The following is a 15,154-nucleotide window of genomic DNA, read 5'->3' on the forward strand; positions in this document are numbered from 1 at the left end:
CCCCCAGAATGAAAGCTCTGCTGTCCAAAAGTCGGGTGCACACAAACCGCGAGGCAACATGTCGATCGTTGTCTGCAGAAAGCCTTTTTCTAAACGACGAAGAAACGCCGCAGTGGACAGAAGTGAAGGAAAGAACGGGGAGTAAGGCCCGAAAGACAGAGAAAAACGCGAGGAAGCAAAGTCGGAAATCTCTCTGTTTGTGACTGGCGCTCTGGTAGAAACTCGACACACAATGCGTCGACTTGCTGCTTCGCGCAGCCGCAGCTTGCTCGAGACTTGAGGAAGGAATCCGCGAATTTAGACACAGGAAAGAAGGCGTCTCCGCCACAGAGAGGCAGTGAGAAAGCAAGGCGCAAGACGAGGTCTGTGGTGAGGAAAATGGGGAAACGAGGAGAGCGAAGAACGTCGTTTTTCAGTCGATGGATTCGCCAATCAACCGTGCATGCGGACTGTTGCATGCACCGAGACTTCGCCACACTGGGCGCGGAGAGACTTGTGACGATTTCTCTGATTTTCCTCTCCTTCTTGAAGGCTGAAACCCATCTAAAAGGATTCGCCAAATGAAACCTCTCTCTGTCTTCTGTGACATCAAAGACTAAGGCAGCCGCAACCGACAAACACACAGCATCATCCGCGACAGCAGACTCGAGAAAGTTCAGCGGAGAAGACTCACGCGAAACGTCTCTCCTCAAGCGTCAAAACAAGGAAATCTGGGTCGCCACACGCTCGCAAACATGCCACACCTTACGCAGCTGTAAATGGAAAAACGTCCTTTTCAACATATACATAAATGTAAACGAGAACATTTCCGTACAGATATATATATATATATATATGCTGATATGTGTATGTATATATGTGTATAGAGATGTTTGTACGCATAAGTAGATTTAGCCAATGAGAGATTAACAGCGTCTCATGAAATGTATGAAGGTAATTTCGATTGGAAAGTCGTCTCATCGTGCGTTGTTTTTCTGATGAAAGGATCGGCCGTTAGTGAGGTTGAGTAGTCTTGTCCGCGCTGAATCGATGAGAGTGAGCCCTGGAGATCTGTTGAAGATATTGTTGACACGGGAAGTTCGCGTTTAACCTTGATAACCGAGTATCAACTTAGACGGACCCAATTCATCCGTGAACGGCGTGGACCTACTTGACTCCTCCGTTCGCTCGAGGGAAGCCGACTTTTAAACCTCTGATAAATAGCGGTAAAACATTCACTCTAACCTCCTTACGAAGCCGACGCTGAGAACACTGAGATCATAGCTAAAAAGACCGTATGGTGTAAGTGCCAGGCAACTCCACACGAGCGAGCGAGTTCGTGAGCAACTTTTTCGTTCTCCTTCCTACGACCTTGGCTCTTCAAGTCATGCGAGGCATCCCTCTCGAGCTTGCGTCTCTTCAGACGCATCTTCGCGCTCGGATTCTTCCTCTCGCAATTGCTTCTCGCCGCCCAGTCGCCTCTCGGCTTCTCTACTGAAGGCCGTTTGACTAAACGCCCGAGAACTGCCACTGAACTAGAGACGCGACCAAGCCTCGCTTTGTCGAGCGTCCTGTCGCTCCCTCGCAACGAAACACACTCACATCCGGCAGGACTGCTCGAAAGCTAAAAGTGGAATAGAAGCGTTCTGCCTTCCACGACGTTGCAGCTATACCACGCGCATCGGGGACGTTCTGCTAAGAGGCGGAGAAAGAGTCTCGTTTCGAAAGGCCCAGCGTTTTTTGGGCGCATGCGAAGTCTCGAGAAACAGACGCGTCTCTCAGCGGAAAGTCGGCCGCGGGAACGCTGTTCAAAACTGCGAAACATGTTTTTCACGAACAGTAAGGAAAGGAATTTTTGTCGAAACTCTGACGCACTGAGGGCATCCTGAAGACTACGAAACAGCGTGACTTTCTTCCCTCGTTCGCAAAGAACCGAGAAGGTGAAGTCTGAAACGTCTACGCAAGACAAACAGACGCTCTCCGGTTCCTCCTCAGTGTCCGCTCCACCTGATCAAGCAGCCGCCTCAGGCTTCAAACACACAGCCGTCGTTCGCCTCGTCGAACCCCCGCAATGACAACATGGACATACTTGCCTCGAGGAAAAAAGCAAAAGTCTTCTACTCTCGAACCTGCTTGCCTTTCCCGCGCACAGTCCCCCACGGCGTCCCGACGCATCACGGGAAAGACGCAGCAGCGAAAGTCGCGTTTTCGCCATTTTCTTCGCTGAACTGAAATCTTCTTCCACACATACGTCCCCCTCCCCCACCTGCCCATACAGAACGAAGGGCGTCTCTGTGTTCCCCAGTAACGCGCGCGTCTAACCGTTGAAGTCGTCCTTCTGACTCTGCCAAGAACCTTCTGAAAACAAATCTACATGCATTTACAGATATATATATATAGAGAGAGAGAGAGAAAGAGAGAGTTTGTGTAAGTCTATGTGTACAATTACACATGTCTAGTTATGAAGAAGAGACCTGCGGGGGTTAACTCGTCGTCTGTTCGGGAGTTGACAACTTTGCAGGTATAGAGACAGCGCGTTGAAAGTTCCTAGTTTTCCAGTCTCGTGGAAGCGGTGCAACGCCTCTGGGATTCCGTTCGGCCTGACCGGTTCGTCCACTGTCGCTCGTTGTTCGTCTCGACGTCTAGCCAGCGACACAAGAGAACACTGGAGAGCGTTGGAACCTCCCGCAGACGGCGTTGCCCTCGCTGCCTGCGGCTCCTTGGTCTTCTGCCGCCTTCCCCAGTCTGTGTTCCACGCTGTTGGAGTTCGCGTCGCTGCTGTCGTCGGACTCATCTGAAACGAACGACCGGCTTCTGTTCCCTGCAACTCGCTTTTTCTCGGGCGTTCTTTCCCCGTACTCGTCTCCGCTGTCGCTGTCCTCAGATCCCCTCTCGACGTGACGCGTCTCCCGCGGCCGCGCGGAACTCGCAGTCGTTTCTCTGCTCGGAGCTCCGGCGTCTTCTCGCTGTCTTTTCTCTCCACGGAGTTCGTCCTTCACTTTCTCCGCGTCCGCAGACGTTGCACCCTCAGCGTCGCGATGGCCTTGGCAATTTGCCGCTCTCGCGAGATTTTCCTCGCTTCCGTCGACTCGGAAGACACACCGCTCCTCCCTGCACCTCTCGCGGGGACCCTGGCCTCTCGCTGGCTCTCCCTCCTCACGAAAAGGTCTTTCGCGAGTCTCCCCCGGACGCTCTCTCTCCCTTCCCTCTCTCTCGCGCTCCTCTCCGCCGTGCGTCTCTCGTACCTCTGCAGACCTCTCGCGGTCGCCTGCACTCGAGGCGGCGCGGTGGTTCGCGACGCTGCTTCCCTTGAAAGTCGTTCTGGCCATGAGGTAAGAGAGAAGCAGTTGCGGACAGTAAAAGCGCGCGCGTTCGAAAGGCAGCGAGTAAACGAATTTTCCGTCCACCAGGTACTGCACGTAGACGCAGGTTCCGCTCTGCGAAGGCGTCCCCCCTGGGCTCTCCTCTCTCGACATCCCCACCATCTCGCGCGTCGCTGCGCAGCGTCGGCGGTCGCCTCCTTCCAGCTGTCCAGAGCAGCTTTCTCGCGCTCTCTGGGGCCGCGACAGTCCGACATGCGACTCCGCGTTCACAGGAATGTTCTTGAACCGGAACACAGACAGGCGCCCGTCCGTCAGGACTGTCTCATCTGGAAGGTCACGACACACAACACACAGCTGTACGTACACCCACCTCGCTGGGGATCGGGGGGCAAGCGGCAGTGCGGTTTCTGATCCGTTCTCACCCCACTGCGAGGTTTTCTCGGCTCTCAACAGAGACCGACGCATATCGCTTCGAAGACGCGATAATCGTGAGAACCGCAGTGGCTGCTCTCAGCATGCGCCGGTTTGCGAACGACGCTGGGGCAAAAAGGCATGCAGCCTCTCGGAGTCTTCAAAAAAGCCAGGAGACAGAGAGTACCGGAAACACGAAGTGCGTCTCTCCAAGGTGTGGAGACAGCACAACAGAGAAGGAAGGAAAAGAGATGTGAACAGTCGCTGTGTGCCAGAGGGCTCGTTCGCGATTTTTTGACGGAGCAGCGCAGAGCAAAAACAGACCCACCCCGACGCAAGTGAACAGAGAAAAGAGTGCTAATCGTTTCACTGTTTACCGACATGTAATTTATTCTGAATTTCAGTTCTATTCGCACCCACGATTTGTTTTCACAGTCTCGAGATCCAGCCCCCAACACCAGGACACCGACGTCTACATGTCTTGCATTCTCCGCGGAATGCCAATGGACTTCGGATAACGGGAGTTCTGCGGCAAGACTCGAAACGCGAGGGAGTCGTGAGCGAACGTTCGGACGGTCGGGACCTCCGTCCTGAGAGGTGGAGCGTTCCGAGAGGCTCTTAAAAGCTTTTCGTGAGAACATCCACTTGCAAAGAGACTCCTTCGGCTCCGCATGCCGGCAGATCGCGGAGTTACCTGGAAGGTGATGCGGAGGCGGCTCGGTATCGGTGCCGTAGATGATCGGGTAGCAAGTGTCACTCTCATCTTCACTCGACTCTTCTTCCTGTTCGTTGTCTTCGTTCTCTGCTTCCTGTTCTGCGTCATCATCAGCATCATCAGCATCATCGTCTTCTTCTCCATTTTCGTCTTCGGAAACCGCTTTCCTCTGCGCGGACCTCTCCGTCCTTTTCTTCTTCACCGGCTGGTGCCGATCGCCTCTGCGGGTCCTGGCCTGCGCCTTTCCCGGCCGTGTAATATCCCCGACTTTATCTTCTGCCTCGCTCTCGTCCTCGAAGTCCGTTTCGGAGTCGGCTCGGTGATCCCGTCTCCACCTGCAGAGCGCAGACGCGGCGCGAAGGTGCCCGGCGAGTTTAACGCGCAGTTCGCACCGAGCACTCAGTCAGACAACGTGGACGTAAACCTTCCCCCTCCTCCCCTCCCCCCCGTTTAAGAAAAAAACTGAGTGTTTTTCCGGGACGGAAGCCAGCTTAAAAAAACGTTCGACCGCCAGAGGTTCACCACCAATTACCTCAGGTTTCGCCTTCGTACCGACGGACCTCCAATGGGCAGACGCCCGAGTCGTCAAAACGCGAATGCACACGGTTCCCAGAACGACAGGAGCATGCGTCGAGTATGGAACATTACACCAAGACAGTTAGAATGCCGCAGGAATTGGAACTCCAGCACTCCGACCGACCCTGCAGGAAGGCAAACACACTTGTTTCGCTTCTCTTACTCTCGCTGCAGCCTATCCATCTGCTTCCAGAACGCTGGAGAGCCCCGCAAGTTCGCCTGTACAGACAGCCGAAGTCGAGCACGAAGTGCGTTCTAAGAAACAGAAGACTCGCAATGTTTTCACGATACGTCGCTTGTTGACTGATGGTCATCACACAGGGGCAATTTGCGTTTTCACCATACAAAAAACGAGAACAGTCGCTTTTTCCAAATGTTCTGTCCCTGCGTTTCTGCTGGGTTTCGCCGGAGGCGCTGTCGGAGGTTTGCCGCGTCCGGTGCTGAAGAGACTGAACGTCTCGGATGGACATCTCACATAAAATGCAGACGAGGCCTCCGCAGTCGAGCGAAACACACCAGCGTCTTCACGGTTGCTGTCCGCCCCCAAAGGACCGCTGTGAGACACCAGAAAGTGGAGATCAGTTTTCCTCCGGGACGCTGTGTGTGTGTGTACGCCTCACATGCATTTGCTGCTGAGGAAAGACGCCGAAGCGACGTGGACGCATGCAGACAGGAAAACGACGCCCAAACTGTCGCTTCTCACGGCCTTCACGCTACGAGCGCTACGCGTAGAATATCCACCGCAGATCTTAAACGGCACAAAATGGTACGGTATCGCTGCAGAGGAGAGTTTCGCTGAGCTTTCCGAAATGCATCTTTGCGCTGATCCGAAGCAAGGGACGGGAAAGAGCAGGCGAAGACTCGAAGAAAACAGAGAGTTGCGTGAGATGCAACGCGAGCACTCATCGGAAAAAGAAGCAGAGTCTTACTCGCGTCTCCCAAGTGTCTTCGTCGGAGTCATACCCCTTCCATCGTACTTTCCACCGCGCCTGAGGAAAGCGAGAAAAAAGCCATGGCTTTACAGATTCTCTCAAGTTTGCGTTGCGCAGACTGAAGATCACGACGCTGGGGTCGGCGATAAAGCGGGGCATACACCCGTGTTCCAGTGTGAGACTGCCAAGAAGAAACGAGGAACGGCTGAACTGTCTCGGCAAGAGTCGTCCACGTCGCTCTTTGACGCGACCGAGCACAGGAGAAAGGCAGGAACAACAGTGTATCGGCGCAGCCTCTTGAAGTTCAACCTAACGCGGACGAGACCTCTCTGTGGACCTTGATTCTCTCTGCGTTGCTATCTGGAAACCGCCTCCTCCACACTCCACAAATTGCCTCAGCACCTGGAGGAAGTCCATCCTGGCACACTGTCGAGACTGACGAACACAACCTCGAGCTCTGCTACTCAAAAGATTCTGAGGCACTCGCACTGCTGACGGCCTCGCCTTCGCGGGGGGATCCCAGCGCGGCTTGCACCGGAAAGGCCCAAAAGCAGCTCTTCAAGCTCCTGCTGGAAGCAGAAGAAAGAGACAAGTCACAAGGGCGCGTCAAGTTGTCTGCCTACCACTCCCCGGTCGTCCTCAGTGTAGGCGACAACATCCTCAACTTCATACTCCGGTTCCTCCTGCTTCACTTTTCCTCCAGGCGCATTTGTCTCTTTCACCGACCTCTGCCCGTGTTTCTTCCTGCTCCCTGCACCCAAAACGAAGGCAAAAACCTCTTCCGACTGACGCGGTGGAGACGCAAAGTGATCCGTTGCACGAGTGAGAAGACAGCTATCTATCGCAGGTCATGCCTGGAACGACAGAAAACGTTTGACACAGGAATCAAAGTGAAAAACGACGGGGTAGTGTGGGTACATGTCGCGAGTGTCTCCGTATCTTTTCGACCAAGTCGATTGCGCGCGGCTGAAGTTTTCCAGGAAAGGAAAGCTGAACGCGATGGACATTTCGCAAAGAATCTTGTGAGTTAACTCTTAAGGTGGGACACAGAAAGAGAGCAATCAGGATAAAAAACCACGCTGAGAGGCAGTCGCGAAGGCAGACATGAGCGGAACTCGCACACCCATGAGACGCGAAAAAGACGCAGAGGAACGTCCGTTTATGTTCACACACGAAGAAACAAATTTTTAGTCAACAGCATGCAACACGAATGAGCTGACACCTGAAGGAAGACTCTTGCTCGTGACAGCTCCGTTTCCAAATGGGGTTTCTGAGTCTTTATTGCGGCACTCATCGAGAGAACGAAGACTCTTGAGAGTTCGTTTCCTGCCTGCTGGCAGTGGAAGTTGTGCGATCGACCGGATGCGTGCTACGGAGGCGAGGTTTGGAAGTAAGTTTTTCCTGTGTGTAATGAGGAAGGTCTGACGAAAGAGCAATCGACGCTGCTTCCTCGTAAGGCAGTGCCGCGAACGAAGAGGCACACAGTAGGTGGAATGCAGTGGTGACAACAGAACAGGAGACGAAATTCGGTGAAGAAAGGCGTCGAGACATCGGGTGTCGACCTCGAGAAAGTCAAACCTAGACAAGAAGGAACCTGCTTAGGGCCGTTCCACCCGACACAATATGGTGAGGAGCGTCTGAGGCAGAGCACGGAAATTTCTCCATCGAAAATGGAATTCAAGAGTAGAATGACAATGCAATTGTCTGCCCTTGCGTACCCGGCACTCTTTCAATTTTCTGATTCTTTGCTCTCACCTCGTTCTTTCGCCATCTTCCACGGACGGGGCGCCGTGGGAAACGAGGACGGCCGAAATGAAGAGTGGATTTCGCGACCCCTAAAATTCCAATCGAATTCGCCACTCGTTTCCCTCTGGAACACTTGGGAAGCAGAAAGCAGCGGCGACGAGAGAAACGCAGTTCTGTCACTGACAAGAAAGTTGTTGACAATTTGGTAATGCTCACGTTGGCATTTCTGTTTGACAAGAAAGCTTTCCCGAAGGGGAGACGTCCCCAGTCTACATGCGTTTGGCTGACTTTCTGGAAATGCTCCGCGGAAACAAGCGATAAAAAGACACGCAGATTCGCGGAAGAAATACTCTCGTGGTTTGGAGAGCTTTCCTCGCAGACTTCCGAATTTTGCAATCAGGCGAGGTGGACTGAGTGCACACCAGACACGCCGCGGGCGCGCTCGGACGGCTGCAATGCAGGAGAGCGGGGAGCGCAAGCTTTCCCTGGAAAAAAAGGAGTTCCTACAAACATACGAACCAAAGTTCGCATTGTATATTAAGGGACTCGCAACACCCTTCTGTAAAGGCCTTCAGAAATGAATTTGCGCGGTATAATGTGTAGCCGTCCGAGAGAACGGTGGTGTAGCTGTCTCTCGCGTAGTTACGGTGGAGCATCTGTGGCAGCTGAGCACACCGGTTTCGGAAGACTTCTTTCCATAGAGTCCAAGAGGCGGATTGAAGCTTGCAGTTCGCTCGTGAAGGAAAGCGACTGGAAATGGATGCTTCAGTTAGTTGCGAGTGCGGTGGCCGATGAAAGGATGATGTTCCTTTACAGCTTGCAGTTCCCCAGCGGAAGAGAGCTTTCGAACCGGGGAGAGAATACTCGTGGAGAAAGAGCGGGCAGAATGAGGTTTCCAGAGTTGTCAGAAACGTGGTGTGACGGGCAGAAACCTGGCTGCAACCGAGCGAAGGAGAGAAGCGGGTCTAGACAAACAGTTTCGGACCGTCGGTTTCACAAGAATCCTTGGACTTGTCGCAAACACCCCGGGAAGTCAATTTGGAGGCGGAGTCCCCGAGGTGGCGGAGTTTCCTCATCTCAAGAAAGCATCAAGAAAGAAGACCCAGAAGTATAGATTCAATTCACGGCGGCATATAACTGAAAGGTTGGGTTTCCTCGAGCTTCCGAGTCCACGCCTGCTATGGTACAGGAAGGATGAGGCCAACAAGTCCCGTGTCACTGTGCATATCCATCTCATAAAGACAGCACAGGACTACCTAAGAGGGACAAAAAAACTGATCCATATAGCAAGTTCCTCTGTTGCCGTTGAAACGAACAAGGGCGCACATCACACGACAATCTGGCCGCTCGCTCTCTAGTAACAATGTCGGTCTTTGCCTCCTGCACGTGCTCGCTGGACCACCGCCGTCAGATTTTAGAATTCACCGCTTCCGGACATTTCCACAAAGGCCACTGTATCCCTCTACAAGCATCCAAAATTGTCTCGTCTCCTTTCAGCAGACTTCCTCGTAGCAGGCCATTCTTCGCACACAGAACGGCGCTAGGTACCACAGCTCAGCTTCCCAGAAACTAAAGAACACCCGCTGGGTGGAGAGTGTGCTCAATCCCACCGGATGCCTCGGTTACGGCCACTGAACGGTTCCACTGAAAATTGAACACAGGTGATGCTGCCTTGATTTGCGTTCATTGCCTCACGGGAAGAATCTGCGTTTGGTGTCGGGTTGATTGTGGAGGAAGTCTACGGATAACGTCGAGGAGTTGAAGCAGAAAAGAAACTTGCCAGGAGTACGGGACAGCTGAAAAGGGTGGCACCTGAAAAATAAAAGAGAAAACACGACTGAAAAGGCTACTGCCAGGGTTTCATGTCCGCTGAAAAAGGAACTGATAAGGTCCGACTTCTAAGCAAAATGCTAAAAAACTTGAAGGTTCTAAGCTGCATCAGCCTGAGACAACTCTGACACGGACTTTTAGAGTCGCGAATTTAGAGGGCGGGAAAAAACAAGAAGGAACAAGTCCCCTGGTAGCTTCGTAGACCGCACTGTGGAGGAAAGGAGAATCGCCAGCTTACGTGTGTTGTCAATCATGCACACAACACAGGAATTTAGAATCAAAAGGACACTCAGACAGAGTCATCAGTCGGCTAAACGAAACGCAAGGGGCAGGGGCCAGAATTCAGCTATAGACGAATGAGCGCGCGATGCGGATGCGAAATTGAATTGATGCGTTTGGCGCTGTTGCTTCAGAGCAACGAAAAAAATAGTGCTGCCGATAACGTTTGAGAACTTCTTCAGTTTCCGAGAGTCCCGGTGTTGCTGAATACTTTTACAAGCGAAAACCGCTTGAATATCTTCCATCGTTAAGCCCAAGCTCACATGGACGAACAAGACTTCGGCGTCAGAATTGAGGTTTTCCAGAAGCGATTGGTAGCTGCAGGAAAGCAGAGCGAAACACCAGAGAGTACTCCACTCCGTCCTTTCATACCACGGACTGTGCTAACAAAAATCTCAAGGAACGGACCGATTCGTGGAGGGAGGGGGCAGGCAACAGTCGGAGACACAAGGGGGATTCGATTTACCCGAATCGAAATGCTGTCTGAATTCGAAGTCCGTCAAACCGGAAACAGTCTTCGAAATTCCAAAGAAGCACTCGACTCTCGGGGTGCAGTTTGAGAGTGCCGTCGACCACTGTCTTCGAATTGTTTAAAGTCAGGAGTACAGTATCTTCCAGATGCACATCCGTCGTGGCGACAAGCGTACCACAGAACAAGCAGATTTCTCCAGCCAGACATGTCGAAGCACCATCTCTACACACATCGCCATGTGCGCCTGGTGTGCTTGTCGACGGCCACAACTGCCACGGGTGAGACTGACACAGCAGCGAACGTTTTCACTCTTTTCCGAGAATTCACAGTTCCCATGAAACTGGTTACGACGCCAGATGTTTCTAATTGATTCGTCGAGACCTCGTACTCTCTTTCAGGTCCACGTTCTTCGTACGACGCCTTCCATCTTCTACACGTCTCTAATCAGGCCAATATACAAGTCTCGTGATGTCCGAAGTACAAACGTTGACGCCAATCGTGTCGCTGTGCGCCAGATGCCTTTTTATCACAGTCTCACTGCAGAGGTGCGGTTGAGCTTTCTGTCGGTCACCTGGCAGGTGCAGCATCGTGCTCTGTATTCCAGACTAGAAAACCTTCCCACCCAGCACCTACTACATATAATTACAGACGAAGCGGCCGGCGTTGCTTGAGGTTTCGCAAGGGAACCCGCGGTCTCTGAGGCTCGAACAAATTTCCTGGGGCGACACATCAGGCACATGCAGACGCTGCAGAGCATCCGAAGTCGTTTCTGTAAAGCCATTCCTTCAAGCGTCCAGTTGCCTTCTGTGACCCCTCGCCACTCACTCAGCTTCACAGCAGTGGCTGGCATCTGCTACCTATCTATCTATCTACCTATCTATCTACCTATCTATCTATCTTTATATCTATCTTTATATCTATCTATATGAACACTGCGTTATCCCTTCAGTCTGACAAGCCACCAGCTTCAGCACCAGTTCAAGCAGAGCCCCACCCGAGGACTCTGGCGTCTGCGTAGCCCGGGTCGCATGTGATTCTGTCGCGGTATACGAGGAGTGACGGAAGGATCGGCCGGAGATACGTTCTGTTTTACCTCCAGTGGAAGGTTGGTGAGCAGCCTCTCAGGGCCGGTTTCAGAGATTCGCTGCTTTTCCGGAAGAAAGCCCCGCTGGTCTGGGATGCTGAAGTGCGCCTCTGGTGCGCGCAAGGAGAAAATACACACCACGCGTGTGATGAAGAGAGAGACACGGCTGAAGCCTCTGTTTCCAGCGACACTCCCAGTGTGAAAAAGTGGAAATGAGCAGTGTGCTTTTTGGTAGCAGTCCGGAGATCTGTCCGCCAAAACAACAGCGAAGCGAGGGGAGAAATACCCTAATTACGGAGAAGATGCGCTCAGTTAGATAGCTCACTTCCGTAGAAACAAAGAGTTGAAGTGCGTGGAAATGCATCCTGTTCGAAAGAGTGTTACATTCGAACTAGCCACGTACCGTTGACGCCAACTTTCTCGAGCTCAAACGCGGTTGCAGACTGGTTGAGACCTAAATGAAGAGCCAGTTTTTTCAGAATCCTCCCGTCTGATGCCTTCGCGTGTTCGTCTCCATTCGCTTCGCGAGTACCGTCCCGCTCCGAGTCCGAAACCTGTGTCGCCGTTGTTTCCTGCCTTAGTGACAGTGTTTTTAGCATCCCCTGCATCCTCGCAACCGGATGGGTTCCGCTGACACCCTCAACTTCGCTGAATTCGACTTCAGCCGGTCGCTTTCCCGAACTCTCTATGTGCGCATTTCCTCCGTCGGCGCTGCGAGTCACAGTCGCCGGTGTCCTTCGTGCGTTGTCCGCCGCCTCACTTGTTTCCTGGGGACCCGCGGCGTTTCGTACTCGTGAATCCAAGTCTGAGAGTGCCGTTTTCCCCCCTTCTGTCCACGAGCAAGTTGCAGACCGAAGAACTGCGGCGATTCGCAGCGCAGCCTCTTTCGCTGCCGCTGCCGCCACTTCCAAAATTTCTACCCCACAGAGATGGATGGCGGGAGAAACGGAGCAAAAGGGAGGCGAATATGAAACGCCTTTCCCAGAGTGCTTGTCTCCCCTTTCACCTGCCCCCTTCTGAGTTTCTTCCACCGTGAAAACCCCGTCTTTCCCCGTCCATGAGTCCGAGATTTGACTCGCGCGTGTCTGTCCCCTGTGGTGGCCTGCCGCCTCCCGCTCTTCCCGTTCGCCGATGCGGGAATTTTCTCTCCCGTCATCTTGATGCGAAGAAGCGTTGTCCAGCTCTGCCGAGCACGAAGTGCCTACGTCGTCGAAAGGAACGCCTGACCGGAGTGGAGGGACGAGTTTTTCTGCCGGGGTTTCGTTTACCAGATGACTTTTTGCGTCCTCTTCCCTGGAAACTGAGGAAAAATCCACCAGTGGGTCTTGTATTGAAATGGCTTCGCCCCGTTGTGCTTGCAAAAGAGCATACCCTAAATTCGAGACCAAACAGGCCGTCGGATTGTTTCGGACTGATCCAAACGGACCGAACCCCGTCACGTAGGCGACGAGAAACGCCCTCGAGTCGTCGTTTTCTCGCGGAGACTCCAGATATGACACAGAACGAGTAGGCAGAGAGGATGCAGAGGAAAGCGTTCCGTTGTGCGGAACACTTTCACTCAGATCGTGGACGGGCAGCATTGTACGGGCGTCACTGACAGAGGGTAAATAAGGAGCGACACGGAGAAGGCGGGTTGTTGACAGGAATTGTGCCATGCGTGTCTCACCGTCGACCCCTTCACCAATGGACGGGTCGCGTTTTCCACCGGAAGAAACACGCGGAGCAAGCCCGGGAGAGTCAGACTCTTCGGAGAAGCGAGAAGCTTCAGTTTTGAGTGTTCCTTCCTCGTCCCGATCGCTACCACTTTTAAAAGGCGTCACGAGCTTTGAGGCATAAAGAGAAGTGAATCTTGACGTGAGACCAATGGGCAGCTTTCGGGAAAGATCTGCCGGGTCAGAACCCACGGAAGGAAACAAAAACGACTTGGTCTCGGAGGCTGAACGTGGAGTGGACTTGTGCAAGCGGAGTACAGACGAGACACGAGAGAGCGGTGCAAAAAACTTAGACGAGGAAAGTGCTCGCGTATTCACGGAGAGCGCAGGTAAGTGTGTTTCGAGTGACAGATTCACGCTTTCTCGTGGTTCGTTGTCTCCAGGGAGAAGAGACAGGGGAGCACCAGAAAGATCCGACAGCGGCTGGGGAACGGCCAACGAGTCGCTGTGATGAACATCAAAGAGACCAGAGGCCTGGATAGCGTCCAACGGAGAAGGCGACAGATCAAGAAAGGACCGCAGAGACGGCTCTGAAGAACTGGAAAAACTGGCAAGCCTTCCACGGGGAGTGTCGGCGTGGCGCCAAAAACTCAAGGCGGGACTGGCCTGCGCCGTGCCGGGTGCGCGAGCTTCCGCACACGAGCCCTGGAAAAGAACACTTAGTTGAATGAGGAAAAACACGAGTAAAAAACGGGGAGAAACCAGGGAATCCACGAAGAGGCGAGCAAATGTGCTATGAAGGACAGGCTCCGGCTTGACCGGACCGACGGTGACGACCCGTGTCTTCAACTTTGCTCGATACTGTCGCGTACCTAGCCCGGCCCTACCCATTTTTTGCCGGTGACTTTCTTCATTTTCGGACGCCCCCTGCAGAATTGCACAAAAAACATGTGCGGTAGTGTGCAGAATGCCAGAAAATTTCTTTACCGGCAAGACGAGAGCGAGGCCTCACTTTGTCGGATGCAAAGGCCAGTAACGAAGATGGAAACGCAACCGCGCAGGTGACCCCGACAGACTGCGGCACCTGCAGATGAAACGCGTCTGGCTCACCAGAGAAAAGCCCTCTCCAAACTTTCTCCTATGTTCCTGCCTTTCTGTGTGGTTTAGTAACAAATAAGCCTCTGGCAGCACCCGCGCTCCAGCGACAAGACAACAAAGCGACGGACGGCTTTTCCGCGCCGTGCCTAGCTGGAGAGCCTGCAGCTCCTCACCGGAAATCGCTTTGCGGCTACGGAGACACCATCTTTGCGTGCGGCTCGAGATATCCCATCCGTCGTGTCTCCTCGAGGAGCTGTGGAGTAGAGGGGTAGTACAGGGACATGTGCTTCAAAGAAAGCCAACGGCATAACAAACATCCCCCTTGTCTGTCCATGACTCCCTGCCTTCTCTGCTTTCCACGAATACGCGCAACTGTGTAAAAAGGTAAGATGTGAGCGCAAAAGCAGCGCCACAGTCCGCGAGCTTTTCTCAGACAGTCCAACCGATACAGAAAACGCAATTGTACTTCAAGTTTTCCTCGCAGCTGTATGTACACCCGGAGTCATGACCGTACACACACTTATCGCACTGTGGCACCCCTTCCTCAGCCAGCGACTCTATCGTGAAGACCTCGCAGTGCATTCTGCCGGCAAAAGAGTCACTGGTTCTCGAAGAACCAGGGGATTTCCGCGGCGATGTTTGTCAGGTGTGCGTTTGGCGCAAGGTTTGTGACAAGCATCGTGCGTTGCGCCGTAGCACTGGTAGCTGCTACACATTTGTCTTAGACGAACGTATTTCCGAGATAATCAGTGAAGCCTGTCCCCCCTCCTGATTTGTGTGCATGGACGCTGGAGGTTCCGTCTCGATGCGAGACTTCTTGCAATATGAATATTTATGGGTACCTTTCGTTCGTCATCAACTCGAAAGCTATACATCCCACAGCAGATACATGAGGTCCAGAGCACAGGAGCTCCCTTGCATGAACAAAGCGGTTGACTTTCAGTTTAACAGTATCCTGCAGAGGTGGACTCAGACAGCGAAAGGCAACGCCACGCAGCTGGTCTCCTGCCCAGAGCAGGACTTGAGGCACCATCGATGCTAAGTTCCGGCACTCTCC

The 15,154-nt window shown here is 53.1% G+C and overlaps 1 protein-coding gene across 1 annotated transcript; it reads right to left on the reverse strand.

Moving 5' to 3' along the window:
* Positions 1 to 2,590: 2,590 nt before the first annotated feature.
* TGME49_268280 ('chromo' (CHRromatin Organization MOdifier) domain-containing protein) lies at positions 2,591 to 14,069 on the reverse strand. The gene is made up of 11 exons (XM_002365494.2): positions 11,751 to 14,069; positions 11,357 to 11,457; positions 10,897 to 10,979; positions 10,055 to 10,109; positions 9,378 to 9,494; positions 7,692 to 7,806; positions 6,560 to 6,687; positions 5,934 to 5,993; positions 5,168 to 5,223; positions 4,408 to 4,763; positions 2,591 to 3,628 (listed from the first exon to the last, which is right to left on the reverse strand). Exons 1-11 carry the CDS (start codon positions 13,888 to 13,890, stop codon positions 2,622 to 2,624), a joined length of 4,218 nt encoding a protein of 1,405 aa, XP_002365535.2. The 5' UTR covers positions 13,891 to 14,069; the 3' UTR covers positions 2,591 to 2,621.
* Positions 14,070 to 15,154: the final 1,085 nt, after the last annotated feature.

Source organism: Toxoplasma gondii, chromosome VIII (assembly GCF_000006565.2).
Source record: "Toxoplasma gondii ME49 chromosome VIII, whole genome shotgun sequence".
NCBI classification, from domain to species: Eukaryota; Apicomplexa; class Conoidasida; order Eucoccidiorida; family Sarcocystidae; genus Toxoplasma; species Toxoplasma gondii.

What these genes read in the sequence shown, in the direction of transcription:
- TGME49_268280 (XM_002365494.2), bottom strand. Translation starts at nt 13,890, where the DNA reads ATGGGTAGGGCCGGGCTAGGTACGCGACAGTATCGAGCAAAGTTGAAG. An exon ending in TTCGTCTGTAATTATATGTA is followed by an intron (nt 10,110 to 10,896) that starts GTAGGTGCTGGG and finishes GCTTTCCTGCAG; the next exon opens with CTACCAATCGCTTCTGGAAA. An exon ending in ATGGATAGGCTGCAGCGAGA is followed by an intron (nt 4,764 to 5,167) that starts GTAAGAGAAGCG and finishes TGCGCTCTGCAG; the next exon opens with GTGGAGACGGGATCACCGAG.